This window comes from Oncorhynchus tshawytscha, linkage group LG08, assembly GCF_018296145.1.
Source record: "Oncorhynchus tshawytscha isolate Ot180627B linkage group LG08, Otsh_v2.0, whole genome shotgun sequence".
Lineage (NCBI taxonomy): Eukaryota > Metazoa > Chordata > Actinopteri > Salmoniformes > Salmonidae > Oncorhynchus > Oncorhynchus tshawytscha.
Window position 1 is genome coordinate 6,716,770 of NC_056436.1, and position 16,734 is coordinate 6,733,503.

General features: G+C 49.3%; 2 protein-coding genes across 2 annotated transcripts in view; both read right to left on the reverse strand.

Moving 5' to 3' along the window:
• On the reverse strand, positions 1-6,560 carry LOC121846983 (sialidase-like). The gene is made up of 3 exons (XM_042326227.1): positions 6,411-6,560; positions 2,139-2,404; positions 1-1,964 (listed from the first exon to the last, which is right to left on the reverse strand). The coding sequence occupies exons 1-3, from the start codon at positions 6,558-6,560 to the stop codon at positions 1,562-1,564; spliced, it is 819 nt and encodes a 272-aa protein (XP_042182161.1). The 3' UTR covers positions 1-1,561.
• Positions 6,561-6,840: 280 nt separating this feature from the next.
• Positions 6,841-16,734, reverse strand: part of LOC112255836 (son of sevenless homolog 2-like) — a 53,254-nt gene continuing 43,360 nt past the window's right edge. The window contains 8 exon segments of the mRNA XM_042325141.1: positions 6,841-7,400; positions 7,402-7,508; positions 7,511-7,627; positions 8,847-8,950; positions 10,418-10,495; positions 10,580-10,841; positions 11,265-11,381; positions 12,293-12,465. Of these exon segments, the coding sequence (XP_042181075.1) occupies positions 7,124-7,400; positions 7,402-7,508; positions 7,511-7,627; positions 8,847-8,950; positions 10,418-10,495; positions 10,580-10,841; positions 11,265-11,381; positions 12,293-12,465 (1,235 nt within the window). The 3' untranslated portion in view covers positions 6,841-7,123.

Genomic DNA, 16,734 nt, shown 5'->3' on the forward strand with positions numbered 1-16,734 from the left:
TACATCCATATATTTGGGGCTTTAACGTATTCAAACTAGAGTAGCTCATTTCACCTAGGGAATGACAACTTGAGTTATGAACCCAAATAAACCTACCCCCACTATACTCTGTGTACCAGATTGGTTTGATTTTCCAGTGAGGTAGCTAGGGCTAACATGTTAGAGCTGCTGGATAGAAACTATTTCATTTAAATCTGAGTGGTATACTACGTCATTTAGCAGACGCTAATTTATGGACAGTGTGTGTAGTAGGGGTTGATCATTTTCCCTTCTCATATTTCAATGTGGAATTTACTAACTTCAGAAGTATTTTTAAATCTAAAATTCACCGACCCCCGTAACAGTACAAAGCGTGTTCTGCTCGCATTCAGATAAATGGTCAATTCAATCTTCAACTCTGCTCATCAAGTAACATACAGTGGCCAGTTTATTAAGTACACCCATCTAGTACGGGTCGGACCCCCGTAGCCATGAAGGGATGAATCTGCGGTGGGCTTCAAACCATCGGTAAATTGGTATAAAGGGATCTAATGTGTCAGGAAAACACAACAGCAGCCTGTACTGTTGGCAGGATGGGGCCATGGACTGCTGAATGGGACCACCATGGACTGCTGCAAAACCAGTGACCTAACATTCAATCCAACAGTAACTGAATGTCTCGATGCCTGTCTGCCTGCTTTATATAGCAAGCCACAGTAATTTGTGAAAGGGGTGGTGTACCTAATAAACTGGCCTGAGTAACATACATACATACACTCTTTTGGCCAGGGCCCATAGGGTATTACTGCACTACATAGGGAATAGGGTGCAATTTGGGAAACAACCTTTTGTTCCTTTACACTAGCTGGGAGGGAGAAATTAGCATGTGTCGTCTTGCCAACTCCTATTTCTTTGTCACGCCATGACAACATGCTTTTAATGACGTAAAAAAAAACACACAACAGGACGTACGTAGTGTGACAATAATACAAAAGAGTTGGCAAGACAGCACAAGCCAGGCTAGGGTCGGAAGACATGGCTTCCTTCTGTTTAAGTCCCAGGGTTTAGATTCTAGCCTGGGGGGGGGTAGGTAAATTAGAGACACAGTGACCTGTTATCTGACCATAGCAGCATTGGACAGTTAGGCAACGTGGGGTGGGGGGAGTGGCATATGTAATACAACCGAGAAGTCATTTTATGCAAATTATTTAGTTTGTGTATACATACACAGCATCCACAAACGTGTACAGTTTTCTAGTGTATAGCTTTTGTTCTAAGCATTACATAGGAAACCGTATTTAGTTTTTCTTTTCAGGATTTTTTAAAATTTTTAATAGCATTAGACACCTTTTGCCTCGACTCTGTAAAATAGAAAACTAAATAAAAAGGCACATCCGAGCATGATGCATGTGTTGTTTCAGTCTTCAAATTAAAAAGGTATTTCTTGAGAGGACAAGGAGCTCTAGCTAACAGAAGCAGGCTCCCCTCTCTGTGAATACAGATACAGCCACTCTGTGAGCTGTGGAGCCAATTCCCAGTTTGTCCACTAGGGGAGCTGTGGATCCAATTCCCAGTTTGTCCACTAGGGGAACCAATTCCCCGTTTGTCCACTAGGGGAGCTGGGGAACCAATTCCCCGTTTGTCCACTAGGGGAGCTGTGGAGCCAATTCCCAGTTTGTCCACTGGGGGAGCTGTGGAGCCAATTCCCCGTTTGTCCACTAGGGGAGCTGTGGAGCCAATTCCCAGTTTGTCCACTAGGGGAGCTGTGGAGCCAATTCCCAGTTTGTCCACTGGGGGAGCTGTGGAGCCAATTCCCAGTTTGTCCACTGGGGAGCTGTGGAGCCAATTCCCAGTTTGTCCACTGGGGAGCTGTGGAGCCAATTCCCAGTTTGTCCACTGGGGAGCTGTGGAGCCAATTCCCAGTTTGTCCACTAGGGGAGCTGTGGAGCCAATTCCCAGTTTGTCCACTGGGGGAGCTGTGGAGCCAATTCCCCGTTTGTCCACTAGGGGAACCAATTCCCCGTTTGTCCACTAGGGGAACCAATTCCCCGTTTGTCCACTAGGGGAACCAATTCCCCGTTTGTCCACTAGGGAACCAATTCCCCGTTTGTCCACTAGGGAGCTGTGGATCCAATTCCCAGTTTGTCCACTAGGGGAACCAATTCCCCGTTTGTCCACTAGGGGAGCTGTGGAGCCAATTCCCAGTTTGTCCACTAGGGGAACCAATTCCCCGTTTGTCCACTAGGGGAGCTGGGGAACCAATTCCCCGTTTGTCCACTAGGGGAGCTGTGGAGCAAATTCCCAGTTTGTCCACTGGGGGAGCTGTGGAGCCAATTCCCAGTTTGTCCACTGGGGGAGCTGTGGAGCCAATTCCCAGTTTGTCCACTAGGGGAGCTATCCTTTGTCCCAGGCTTTGGTGGGGTTGCTACGTGTGATGCCTCCAATGTAGAATTTCCATACAGAACCAGAAGGCTGGTACAGTAACTGGGGATGATGGTACTAAGAAGTCTGTAGTGTTGGACAGATAGGACACATTTTTAACTTGGGGTGATTAGTTTCATTTAAAGACGGCATCTTGGCTTTTCAGGGATGTATTCATTAGCAGAACACAACAACAACCTTGCAACAGAAAACATTATGAAACAAGAGTTTCTATTGGACACATTCAGGTCGGTCTCATCCCGTTTGCATCGGTTTGGTTCTCAGTGAATACACCTCTGGAGAGGACTATTAAAAAAGGTCCCCTGGTCAGACCATTACTCTGTTCCAGCTGGCTGATGTGTGTTATTATTAGGTGGGTACTGATTGGCTTAGCATAGAGAATGTTCGACCAACCAATCAATGTGTTTGAAACGTCCATGTGTAGTTGTGTAGGGGGTTCGTTTTTGTACAATTATATAAATATTTATAAAAAAAAAAAAAATCAAATTTCTTTTTAGTTTCCATCTTTAAAAAAAACAAACATTAAATGCATTATGTGAAAACAAACAGAATAATTAATACAAGTCCCTTGATGGTAGTGAATGCCCATTACTGACTAACCATCGTCTATTCACATTACTGTAGTAAAGTTGCTTATATTAGCATACATTGTTTTTGTTTGATGACCATTTCATGACAAGCCTCATCTCATGTCTATAAAGCTGCTGTCTGATCACTGTTTTACTCAACTATCAATCACTTAGATCAGGTAGTTTCAGGTCGAGATACTGCTGCAGCTGTTCTCAATCACTCAGATTGAACTACATCTCCTTTCGCTCTCTGGTCTGCCCACAGACTGGACAAGTAGGGTGCAATGGATTATGGGAATTGTAGTTAATTACTATGTTTTCGGGCCGCTAATCTATGCAGAATATTGGTTTGTTGGAAACTACAACTCCCTTTCGACATCTCACAGTTCGGGCTTGATCTGACTTCTCTCAAGAGGAACTGTGCATTGAGGTCACAAAAAAAAAAACGGAACGAAATGCAATTGAACTGAACTCAGTCAATTTCCTGTTTGACCACCCTCCACAGCATTTAATTGCTCAGAACTCAAATTTAGAAAATATTCCTTTATTTGAAATTGACAAGATGGCGGCATACACAATGTTGGATTTACTTCATGGAGCAATTTTTATTTTATTTTTAAATTACGCTGCATTTTCTAAAATTCAAACAAACCCCCTGCAACTAGACAAGGACATTTAGAGGACATTGGTTGTCTTCCAAGTCGGCAATTGAGGGAAGTATGGACAAGTTAAGGCTGGTCGATCTGACCCTACACCAAACAGTAACTAACATGTAACGGCCAACGGAGCCTCACATTAGCATGTTGCAATCTGCTCGCTACCCTGGACAGATAAAGAGATATCTCAGAGGAGAGGGCAGAGAAGAGGGTAGAGGAGAGGAGATATCTCAGAGGGTAGAGGAGAAGAGATATCTCAGAGGAGAGGGCAGAGGAGAAGAGATATCTCAGAGGAGAGGGCAGAGGAGAAGAGATAGAGTGGAGAGGACAGAGAAGAAGAGATATCAGAGTGGAGAGGACAGAGGAGAAGAGATATCTCAGAGGAGAGGGCAGAGGAGAAGAGATATCTCAGAGGAGAGAGGGAGAAGAGATATCTCAGAGGAGAGAGAGAGAAGAGATATCAGAGTGGAGAGGACAGAGGAGAAGAGATATCTCAGAGGAGAGGGCAGAGAAGAAGAGAGACTGGAGAGGGCAGAGGAGAAGAGATAGACTGGAGAGGGCAGAGAAGAAGAGATAGACTGGAGAGGGCAGAGGAGAAGAGATATCTCAGAGGAGAGGGCAGAGGAGAAGAGATATCTCAGAGGAGGGCAGAGGAGAAGAGATATCTCAGAGGAGAGGGCAGAGGAGAAGAGATATCTCAGAGGAGAGGGCAGAGGAGAAGAGATATCTCAGAGGAGAGGGCAGAGGAGAAGAGATATCTCAGAGGAGAGGGCAGAGGAGAAGAGATATCTCAGAGGAGAGGGCAGAGGAGAAGAGATATCTCAGAGGAGAGGGCAGAGGAGAAGAGATATCTCAGAGGAGAGGGCAGAGGAGAAGAGATATCTCAGAGGAGAGGGCAGAGGAGAAGAGATATCAGAGGAGAGGGCAGAGGAGAAGAGATATCTCAGAGGAGAGGGCAGAGGAGAAGAGATATCTCAGAGGAGAGGGCAGAGGAGAAGAGATATCTCAGAGGAGAGGGCAGAGGAGAAGAGATATCTCAGAGGAGAGGGCAGAGATATCTCAGAGGAGAGGGCAGAGGAGAAGAGATATCTCAGAGGAGAGGGCAGAGGAGAAGAGATATCTCAGAGGAGAGGGCAGAGGAGAAGAGATATCTCAGAGGAGAGGGCAGAGGAGAAGAGATATCAGAGTGGAGAGGGCAGTGGAGAAGAGATATCAGAGTGGAGAGGGCAGAGGAGAAGAGATATCAGAGTGGAGAGGGCAGAGGAGAAGAGATATCTCAGAGGAGAGGGCAGAGGAGAAGAGATATCTCAGAGGAGAGGGCAGAGGAGAAGAGATATCTCAGAGGAGAGGGCAGAGGAGAAGAGATATCTCAGAGGAGAGGGCAGAGGAGAAGAGATATCTCAGAGGAGAGGGCAGAGGAGAAGAGATATCTCAGAGGAGAGGGCAGAGGAGAAGAGATATCTCAGAGGAGAGGGCAGAGGAGAAGAGATATCTCAGAGGAGAGGGCAGAGGAGAAGAGATATCTCAGAGGAGAAGAGATATCTCAGAGGAGAAGAGATATCTCAGAGGAGAGGGCAGAGGAGAAGAGATATCTCAGTGGAGAGGGGCAGAGGAGAAGAGATATCTCAGTGGAGAGGGCAGAGGAGAAGAGATAAAGGTTGTCGTAAATCCTTTTCCGAGATCGGAGCTCTTTGATATCCATCATATGACTAAAAAAGGGTAGACATGACAAACGTTGACCAAGCTTTATGTGCAAGTGGAGCGAACACACACCACCCGTCCCTCTAGCAGAGGGTGGAGCGAACACACACCACCCGTCCCTCTAGCAGAGGGTGGAGCGAACACACACCACCCGTCCCTCTAGCAGAGGGTGGAGCGAACACACACCACCCGTCCCTCTAGCAGAGGGTGGAGCGAACACACACCACCCGTCCCTCTAGCAGAGGGTGGAGCGAACACACACCACCCGTCCCTCTAGCAGAGGGTGGAGCGAACACACCACCCGTCCCTCTAGCAGAGGGTGGAGCGAACACACACCACCCGTCCCTCTAGCAGAGGGTGGAGCGAACACACCACCCGTCCCTCTAGCAGAGGGTGGAGCGAACACACCGCCCATCCCTCTAGCAGAGGGTGGAGCGAACACACACCACCCGTCCCTCTAGCAGAGGGTGGAGGGAACACACCACCCGTCCCTCTAGCAGAGGGTGGAGCGAACACACACCGCCCATCCCTCTAGCAGAGGCCCACAGAGGTCAGTGCTGTGGGGTCAAAGGCAACATCTGAAATGGAGGGTAATTCTAGGACCAGCAGGGCTGGATGTAGCTACCAACTACAGCAAGGACCCCATGTCCAGGGCTATATGATCCTCCTGTACCACACAGTAACACAGCCCTGTGAATACCACTGAGCCTACACCCATTACAGTCACAGCTCTACTCAGTTCAGTGCACAGTGGAGACCAACAAACAAAAAGAGGAGGGGAAGGATTTCAGTGTGACAACAATCAGGTTGGTAATGTCTGAACGACTGGATGGAAATATCCACAGTCCATTTTTAGTTAGTCATTCCTCAAAACATGAATCCCTTATATGACCCCCTGCAGAACATAGGACTGGTCACTAAAAGGTGGGAGTCGACACAGATGGGAGGAGCCTCACGAGGAGAACTTCCAACACTTTGATGATCCTCGTGCTGGTTCCAGACAGAACCACAGTAAATGTGTGTTTGATTAGTTAGATGATAAAAGAGCATTGAGGTCTTGTACGGTCCAGAGGTGAGTCCGTCCGTCCGTCCGAGAACCACAGGACAGGAGGACTGACTCCTGGGTGAATGGCGTTCGCAAACACGACCGTGTGCCAACGCAACAATGCCCATAGATCCACACAAAGCGTTGGCAGTGAGAAGACCTGTCCATGCCGATGGAAGTGTCATAGTGGTCTGTATAGTCCCCAACCACCAGGACAGGCTGAAGAGGACACGGCCCTCTCCTTTCTGGGTTCAGCACAGTGTCTCTTTTGGGGGTAGGAGAGTTACTAGCTAGACTATGGCATACTGTCCTGTCCACTCCAGTACAGAGTGGAATATTTATATGAAGAAAATGACACAGTCAATGTTGTGTACAGGTGTGTGACGTGTACTGCACACAGAGGAGGAGGAGTCAGTGTCTTGGGGCTCCTTGTTCATTGGCTGGCACACTGGTGTGGATTATCCATTGGCACAGAGGGCTTGAAATGAAGGGTGGGGCTACTGATACCCTGAGAGGAGTGGCCGTGTTGTGATTGGTCAATGTAGGAGATGAGTGGGAGGGGTTTTGGAGTCTTTGTTACGATCAGTAGCTTTAAAAAAAAAAAAAAAAAAATCCTGATTAGTTTGTTTTTAAATCGCTGTGTGTCATGAGGTCATAGTATGATACAGTTTGTATTGTGTGGAGCAGCAGCCATGATGAGAAGGAAACAACAAAAGAAGCAAGGTGGCTCCTCATTGGCTACCCTCTGTGCTCTCCACCATTGAGAGGCTCTGTAAAGGAGGTGACAACAGCTCCCTCTTGTAGGTCTTTGGGGGAAGTTTGGGGAGCTGGGAGGAGGAGTTGTGGCGGGGAGGTACAGGTGGGGCCATGATGGGCAGGGGGAGCGGGCAGAGACTGTTCTGGCTGGCGCTGAGCAGGCAGCTCCGTCGGGGATGCGGGGCGAGGGGGGGAACCCGGGGCGTTCCAGGGGAGGAGGGGGAACTGCCAAAATCCCAGTGGAAGCGGCCGAGGGGGAGGGTTGGATGTTCGGGGGTAGTTAATGAAGATCTCTGGTGGCTTCTGTGGGACGGGGGGAGGGGTATCTGGCTGGGGGTCCCGGGGTGGTGGAGGTGGGGGCTGCTGGGGAGGGGGCCGTCGCTGAGGCCGTTGTAGACTGGGGTGCGGGGCTGGACCCTGGGGAGAGGAGGGGGCAGTCTGGGGGGGATGGCTGGGGGACCTTTTGACCTGGAACTCAACTACAAAACACAGGAGGGTCAAAGTCAAATAAACAAAGAGAAATATATTATTAAACAGGAGTCAGAGTTGAGAACCAATCAGATTGTCTTTTAGTAGTTAGTCTAACAGGAGTCAGTGTTGAGAACCAATCAGGCTGTCTTTTAGTAGTTAGTCTAACAGGAGTCAGTGTTGAGAACCAATCAGACTGTCTTTTAGTAGTTAGTCTAACAGGAGTCAGAGTAGAGAACCAATCAGATTGTCTTTTAGTAGTTAGTCTAACAGGAGTCAGCGTTGAGAACCAATCAGATTGTCTTTTAGTAGTTTGTCTAACAGGAGTCAGAGTTGAGAACCAATCAGATTGTCTTTTAGTAGTTAGTCTAACAGGAGTCAGAGTTGAGAACCAATCAGGCTGTCTTTTAGTAGTTAGTCTAACAGGAGTCAGTGTTGAGAACCAATCAGGCTGTCTTTTAGTAGTTAGTCTAACAGGAGTCAGTGTTGAGAACCAATCAGACTGTCTTTTAGTAGTTAGTCTAACAGGAGTCAGTGTTGAGAACCAATCAGACTGTCTTTTAGTAGTTAGTCTAACAGGAGTCAGAGTAGAGAACCAATCAGATTGTCTTTTAGTAGTTAGTCTAACAGGAGTCAGTGTTGAGAACCAATCAGACTGTCTTTTAGTAGTTAGTCTAACAGGAGTCAGCGTTGAGAACCAATCAGATTGTCTTTTAGTAGTTTGTCTAACAGGAGTCAGAGTTGAGAACCAATCAGATTGTCTTTTAGTAGTTAGTCTAACAGGAGTCAGAGTAGAGAACCAATCAGATTGTCTTTTAGTAGTTAGTCTAACAGGAGTCAGCGTTGAGAACCAATCAGATTGTCTTTTAGTAGTTAGTCTAACAGGAGTCAGAGTAGAGAACCAATCAGATTGTCTTTTAGTAGTTAGTCTAACAGGAGTCAGCGTTGAGAACCAATCAGATTGTCTTTTAGTAGTTTGTCTAACAGGAGTCAGAGTTGAGAACCAATCAGATTGTCTTTTAGTAGTTAGTCTAACAGGAGTCAGAGTTGAGAACCAATCAGATGGACTAACTCAGAGAAACATCTTGAATGGTGTACTGTACTAAGTGTGTGTTAGCTTGACCCCAGTAAAACAATCCTTCCATTTCACAAAAAACACAAAACTTGAAATTGCACAAGGTCTGACTTAGAAATTGTACGGTGTGTGTGCGCACGGTGTGTGTATGTTACCTTGGTCTCAGAGAAAGCATCCTTCCTGCGAGGGGGAAGTGGAGGGGGCTTCAGTAACTCCTCTCCTAGCTGGTGAAGGCTTCCACAAGACACTGAGTGGAACTCTACACATGTACATAAAGGTTTAGTCAATCAATCAATCAATCAATCAAATGTATTTATAAAGCCCTTTTTACACCAGCAGTTGTCACAAAGTTATCAGAAACGGGCTGGGGGGAAAACGGGCTGGAGGGGGAAAACGGGCTGGGGGGAAACGGGCTGGGGGGAAACGGGCTGGGGGGAAACGGGCTGGGGGGGGAAACGGGCGGGGGGGAAACGGGCGGGGGGGGAAACGGGCGGGGGGGAAACGGGCGGGGGGAAACGGGCTGGGGGAAACGGGCTGGGGGGAAACGGGCTGGGGGGAAACGGGCTGGGGGGGGAAACGGGCTGGGGGGAAAACGGGCGGGGGGGGAAAAACGGGCTGGGGGGAAAACGGGCTGGTTTCCAAAGCCGACAAGGTAAAATTTGCCATTCTGCCCTTGAGCAAGACAATGAACTAGTAATTGCTTCAAGGTTGCCATCAATGATGGCTCATCCACTGGCTGTGTCCCAACTCTGAGGGTCTCAGGGGGAGTGGGATATGCAAAATATACATACTCACCCTACCCAGGTTACTCACACTAAATGTGGAGCACGACCACCCAGTCTACCAGACCCCATTAACCCAGCCTACCAGACCCCATTAACCCAGTCTACCAGACCCCATTAACCCAGTCTAAGACCCCAGTCTACCAGACCCCATTAACCCAGCCTACCAGACCCCATTAACCCAGCCTACCAGACCCCACTAACCCAGTCTACCAGACCCCACTAACCCAGTCTACCAGACCCCATTAACCCAGCCTACCAGACCCCATTAACCCAGTCTACCAGACCCCATTAACCCAGTCTACCAGACACCATTAACCCAGTCTACCAGACCCCATTAACCCAGCCTACCAGACCCCATTAACCCAGTCTACCAGACCCCATTAACCCAGTCTACCAGACCCCATTAACCCAGTCTACCAGACACCAGAACCCAGTCTACCAGACCCCATTAACCCAGCCTACCAGACCCCATTAACCCAGCCTACCAGACCCCATTAACCCAGCCTACCAGACCCCATTAACCCAGTCTACCAGACCCCATTAACCCAGCCTACCAGACCCCATTAACCCAGTCTACCAGACCCCATTAACCCAGTCTACCAGACCCCATTAACCCAGTCTACCAGACCCCATTAACCCAGTCTACCAGACCCCATTAACCCAGTCTACCAGACCCCATTAACCCAGTCTACCAGACCCCAGAACCCAGTCTACCAGACCCCATTAACCCAGTCTACCAGACACCAGAACCCAGTCTACCAGACACCAGAACCCAGTCTACCAGACACCAGAACCCAGTCTACCAGACACCAGAACCCAGTCTACCAGCATACTCCATAGGAAGGCTGTGTTCTTGTTTGTCCAGCTAAAGAAGCTCTGTTTCCTAAATCCTAAACACAGACAGACACACCTCATCGTACAGCGATAACAGTAACACTCACTTGAGGGCGGGAGGAGAACAGAACAGAATATGGAGTTTCCACCTGATATAAAATGGCCACATAGAGAAGTTGAGCCACCTGTAAAATGAAGACAGACCTCAAATTATATCCACTTCAACTTATGCAATTATTAGTCTGTGTCTCTCTCTGCCTCAGCCTCACCATAAACACTATAGAGATCTGGTTCCATGAAGACAGAGCTGAGGTCTGAGCAGGCAGACTGTGGGGGCGTAGGGGTGCTGGGTGATGTGGGGACCGAGGCTATGGAAGAGGTCTCATGCTCTGTCTCAGCGATGCTCCTGAAGGTGATCTTGTGGGGGGGCTCTCTCTCCAGGGGTACCGGGTGGCCCTTCAGGGTCCCTGACGTAGAGGTGCGCACCGGCCGGATCCCCGGGGACTTCAGGGGATACAGGGTCTTCCTGGGCTGGAGGAAAGAAAGAGAGAGAGAGAGAGAGAGAGAGAGGATTAAGTCGTGACAGAGTTGGGGTAAGCATGCACAACTCACACTATCACACAAATCTGTCATTTTTATTTTATGCACATTTTTTGGGGGGACCTTTATTTAACAAGGCAAGTCAGTTAAGAACAAATTCTTAATTTTCAACGACGGCCTACCGGGGAACAGTGGGTTAACTGCCTTGTTCAGGGGCAGAACGACAGATTTTTACCTACCACCCATTGATGTTACATTTGAGCTAAATACAAAGTGATAATAAATGTATTTGTAAAAAATATATATATATATATAAAAATGCTCTCTGTTTGACTGATTAGTGAGCAGCGTTTCCATGGAAACAATGATCAGTAATTACATCTCACTACCGGAAGGTTTGATCTGGTCACTTACGAATCGTGGCGGCTGCTTGCAGTTGCGAGGCTCAATCTCCTGAGACTTGTTGAACAGATAGTCAGAGAACTCCTTCTCACCCAGACTGCCCATCGGGTTCAGGTTCTCAAAAAACCTCTGGGACAAAAACACAGACCATCTGATTAACAATATTCCCTTTGAGTGGATCAAAGGCAAGGTGACCACTGTTGTTATGGTGCAGGGGAAGGAGAGAGGGACTAGGACAGGTTGAGAGAGAGGGACTAGGACAGGTTGAGAGAGAGAGGGACTAGGACAGGTTGAGAGAGAGAGGGACTAGGACAGGTCGAGAGAGAGAGGGACTAGGACAGGTAGAGAGAGAGAGGGACTAGGACAGGTCGAGAGAGAGAGGGACTAGGACAGGTAGGAGAGAGGGACTAGGACAGGTCGAGAGAGAGGGGACTAGGACAGGTCGAGAGAGACTAGGACAGGTAGAGAGAGAGAGGGACTAGGACAGGTAGAGAGAGGGAGGGACTAGGACAGGTAGAGAGAGGGAGGGACTAGGACAGGTAGAGAGAGGGAGGGACTAGGACAGGTAGGGAGAGGGGGACTAGGACAGGTAGAGAGGGACTAGGACAGGTAGAGAGAGGGACTAGGACAGGTAGAGAGAGAGGGACTAGGACAGGTAGAGAGAGGGACTAGGACAGGTGGAGAGAGGGACTAGGACAGGTAGAGAGAGGGACTAGGACAGGTAGAGAGAGAGATGGACTAGGACAGGTAGAAAGAGAGATGGGGAGATGGACTAGGACAGGTAGAGAGAGATGGAGAGACATGATGTCCTGCTGCACCTTGAGACAGTAAGGCTGGTTTTGATTGGCCTACCTTGAGACAGTAAGGCTGGTTTTGATTGGCCTACCTTGAGACAGTAAGGCTGGTTCTGATTGGCCTACCTTGATGTCCTGCTGCACCTTGAGACAGTAAGGCTGGTTTTGATTGGCCTACCTTGAGACAGTAAGGCTGGTTCTGATTGGCCTACCTTGAGACAGTAAGGCTGGTTCTGATTGGCCTACCTTGATGTCCTGCTGCACCTTGAGACAGTACGGCTGGTTCTGGTACTGCTGTATCTCTCCTGTGATTTCTGCTACTTTCCTCCTCTTACTGAAGTTGATCAGCTCTTTGCCGTGTCTCTTCAGGAAGTCGGGGTTCCCCTCCTCTGTCTTCAGGATGTTGGTCAGGTAGATACCTGGGACAGACGGGTAGGTAGGTAGTTATTGGTCAGGTAGATACCTGGGACAGACGGGTAGGTAGGTAGTTATTGGTCAGGTAGATACCTGGGACAGACGGGTAGGTAGGTAGTTACTGGTCAGGTAGATACCTGGGACAGACGGGTAGGTAGGTAGTTATTGGTCAGGTAGATACCTGGGACAGACGGGTAGGTAGGTAGTTATTGGTCAGGTAGATACCTGGGACAGACGGGTAGGTAGGTAGTTACTGGTCAGGTAGATACCTGGGACAGACGGGTAGGTGGGTAGTTACTGGTCAGGTAGATACCTGGGACAGACGGGTAGGTAGGTAGTTACTGGTCAGGTAGATACCTGGGACAGACGGGTAGGTAGGTAGTTACTGGTCAGGTAGATACCTGGGACAGACGGGTAGGTAGGTAGTTACTGGTCAGGTAGATACCTGGGACAGACGGGTAGGTGGGTAGTTACTGGTCAGGTAGATACCTGGGACAGACGGGTAGGTAGGTAGTTACTGGTCAGGTAGATACCTGGGACAGACGGGTAGGTAGGTAGTTATTGGTCAGGTAGATACCTGGGACAGACGGGTAGGTAGGTAGTTACTGGTCAGGTAGATACCTGGGACAGACGGGTAGGTAGGTAGTTATTGGTCAGGTAGATACCTGGGACAGACGGGTAGGTAGGTAGTTACTGGTCAGGTAGATACCTGGGACAGACGGGTAGGTAGGTAGTTACTGGTCAGGTAGATACCTGGGACAGACGGGTAGGTGGGTAGTTACTGGTCAGGTAGATACCTGGGACAGACGGGTAGGTAGGTAGTTATTGGTCAGGTAGATACCTGGGACAGACGGGTAGGTGGTAGTTACTGGTCAGGTAGATACCTGGGACAGACGGGTAGGTGGGTAGTTACTGGTCAGGTAGACACCTGGGACAGACGGGTAGGTAGGTAGTTACTGGTCAGGTAGATACCTGGGACAGACGGGTAGGTAGGTAGTTACTGGTCAGGTAGATACCTGGGACAGACGGGTAGGTGGGTAGTTACTGGTCAGGTAGATACCTGGGACAGACGGGTAGGTGGGTAGTTACTGGTCAGGTAGATACCTGGGACAGACGGGTAGGTAGGTAGTTACTGGTCAGGTAGATACCTGGGACAGACGGGTAGGTAGGTAGTTACTGGTCAGGTAGATACCTGGGACAGACGGGTAGGTGGGTAGTTACTGGTCAGGTAGATACCTGGGACAGACGGGTAGGTGGGTAGTTACTGGTCAGGTAGATACCTGGGACAGACGGGTAGGTAGGTAGTTACTGGTCAGGTAGATACCTGGGACAGACGGGTAGGTAGGTAGTTATTGGTCAGGTAGATACCTGGGACAGACGGGTAGGTAGGTAGTTATTGGTCAGGTAGATACCTGGGACAGACGGGTAGGTAGGTAGTTACTGGTCAGGTAGATACCTGGGACAGACGGGTAGGTAGGTAGTTACTGGTCAGGTAGATACCTGGGACAGACGGGTAGGTAGGTAGTTACTGGTCAGGTAGATACCTGGGACAGACGGGTAGGTAGGTAGTTACTGGTCAGGTAGATACCTGGGACAGACGGGTAGGTAGGTAGTTACTGGTCAGGTAGATACCTGGGACAGACGGGTAGGTAGGTAGTTACTGGTCAGGTAGATACCTGGGACAGACGGGTAGGTAGGTAGTTGCTGGTCAGGTAGATACCTGGGACAGACGGGTAGGTAGGTAGTTAATGGTCAGGTAGATACCTGGGACAGACTGGTAGGTAGGTAGTTACTGGTCAGGTAGATACCTGGGACAGACGGGTAGGTAGGTAGTTACTGGTCAGGTAGATACCTGGGACAGACGGGTAGGTAGGTAGTTACTGGTCAGGTAGATACCTGGGACAGACGGGTAGGTAGGTAGTTACTGGTCAGGTAGATACCTGGGACAGACGGGTAGGTAGGTAGTTACTGGTCAGGTAGATACCTGGGACAGACGGGTAGGTAGGTAGTTACTGGTCAGGTAGATACCTGGGACAGACGGGTAGGTAGGTAGTTACTGGTCAGGTAGATACCTGGGACAGACGGGTAGGTGGGTAGTTACTGGTCAGGTAGATACCTGGGACAGACGGGTAGGTGGGTAGTTACTGGTCAGGTAGATACCTGGGACAGACGGGTAGGTGGGTAGTTACTGGTCAGGTAGATACCTGGGACAGACGGGTAGGTGGGTAGTTATTGGTCAGGTAGATACCTGGGACAGACGGGTAGGTGGGTAGTTATTGGTCAGGTAGATACCTGGGACAGACGGGTAGGTGGGTAGTTATTGGTCAGGTAGATACCTGGGACAGACGGGTAGGTAGATACCTGGTCAGGTAGGTAGTTACCTGGTCAGGTAGGTAGTTATTGGTCAGGTAGTTACCTGGTCAGGTAGGTAGTTATTGGTCAGGTAGATACCTGGTCAGGTAGGTAGATGGGGCAGGTAGATACCTGGTCAGGTAGGTAGATGGGGCAGGTAGGTAGATACCTGGGCAGGTAGGTAGATACCTGGGCAGGTCAGGTAGGTAGATGGGGCAGGTAGATACCTGGTCAGGTAGGTAGGATGGGGCAGGTCAGGTAGGTAGATGGGGCAGGTAGATACCTGGTCAGGTAGATAGGGCAGGGCCAGATGGTATGCGTGTGTCACCTAATACCCTTTTCACAGTATAATTCTGAACCGAACCGTACTGTGCTGGCTTCAACATATTCCTTTCTCATGGTCCTTTACAGTATGGTTCCAGGAACTATGTTGGATGGGTGTCAGGTCAGTAGAGTTCAGTCTCAGTACTGTGTGTCAGGTCAGTCTCAGTACTGTGTGTCAGGTCAGTAGAGGTCAGTCTCAGTACTGTGTGTCAGGTCAGTAGAGGTCAGTCTCAGTACTGTGTGTCAGGTCAGTCTCAGTACTGTGTGTCAGGTCAGTCTCAGTACTGTGTGTCAGGTCAGTCTCAGTACTGTGTGTCAGGTCAGTCTCAGTACTGTGTGTCAGGTCAGTCTCAGTACTGTGTGTCAGGTCAGCAGAGGTCAGTCTCAGTACTGTGTGTCAGGTCGGTAGAGGTCAGACTCAGTACTGTGTGTCAGGTCAGTAGAGTTCAGTCTCAGTTCTGTGTGTCAGGTCAGTAGAGTTCAGTCTCAGTACTGTGTGTCAGGTCAGTCTCAGTACTGTGTGTCAGGTCAGTAGAGTTCAGTCTCAGTTCTGTGTGTCAGGTCAGTAGAGTTCAGTCTCAGTACTGTGTGTCAGGTCAGTCTCAGTACTGTGTGTCAGGTCAGTAGAGTTCAGTCTCAGTTCTGTGTGTCAGGTCAGCAGAGTTCAGTCTCAGTACTGTGTGTCAGGTCAGCAGAGGTCAGACTCAGTACTGTGTGTCAGGTCAGCAGAGTTCAGTCTCAGTACTGTGTGTCAGGTCAGTCTCAGTACTGTGTGTCAGGTCAGTCTCAGTACTGTGTGTCAGGTCAGCAGAGTTCAGTCTCAGTACTGTGTGTCAGGTCAGACTCAGTACTGTGTGTCAGGTCAGCAGAGGTCAGACTCAGTACTGTGTGTCAGGTCAGTCTCAGTACTGTGTGTCAGGTCAGTCTCAGTACTGTGTGTCAGGTCAGTCTCAGTACTGTGTGTCAGGTCAGTCTCAGTACTGTGTGTCAGGTCAGTCTCAGTACTGTGTGTCAGGTCAGCAGAGGTCAGTCTCAGTACTGTGTGTCAGGTCAGCAGAGTTCAGTCTCAGTACTGTGTGTCAGGTCAGTCTCAGTACTGTGTGTCAGGTCAGCAGAGGTCAGACTCAGTACTGTGTGTCAGGTCAGCAGAGTTCAGTCTCAGTACTGTGTGTCAGGTCAGTAGAGGTCAGACTCAGTACTGTGTGTCAGGTCAGTAGAGTTCAGTCTCAGTACTGTGTGTCAGGTCAGCAGAGGTCAGACTCAGTACTGTGTGTCAGGTCAGCAGAGGTCAGACTCAGTACTGTGTGTCAGGTCAGCAGAGTTCAGTCTCAGTACTGTGTGTCAGGTCAGTCTCAGTACTGTGTGTCAGGTCAGCAGAGGTCAGTCTCAGTACTGTGTGTCAGGTCAGCAGAGGTCAGACTCAGTACTGTGTGTCAGGTCAGCAGAGTTCAGTCTCAGTACTGTGTGTCAGGTCAGCAGAGTTCAGTCTCAGTACTGTGTGTCAGGTCAGTAGAGGTCAGACTCAGTACTGTGTGTCAGGTCAGTCTCAGTACTGTGTGTCAGGTCAGCAGAGGTCAGTCTCAGTACTGTGTGTCAGG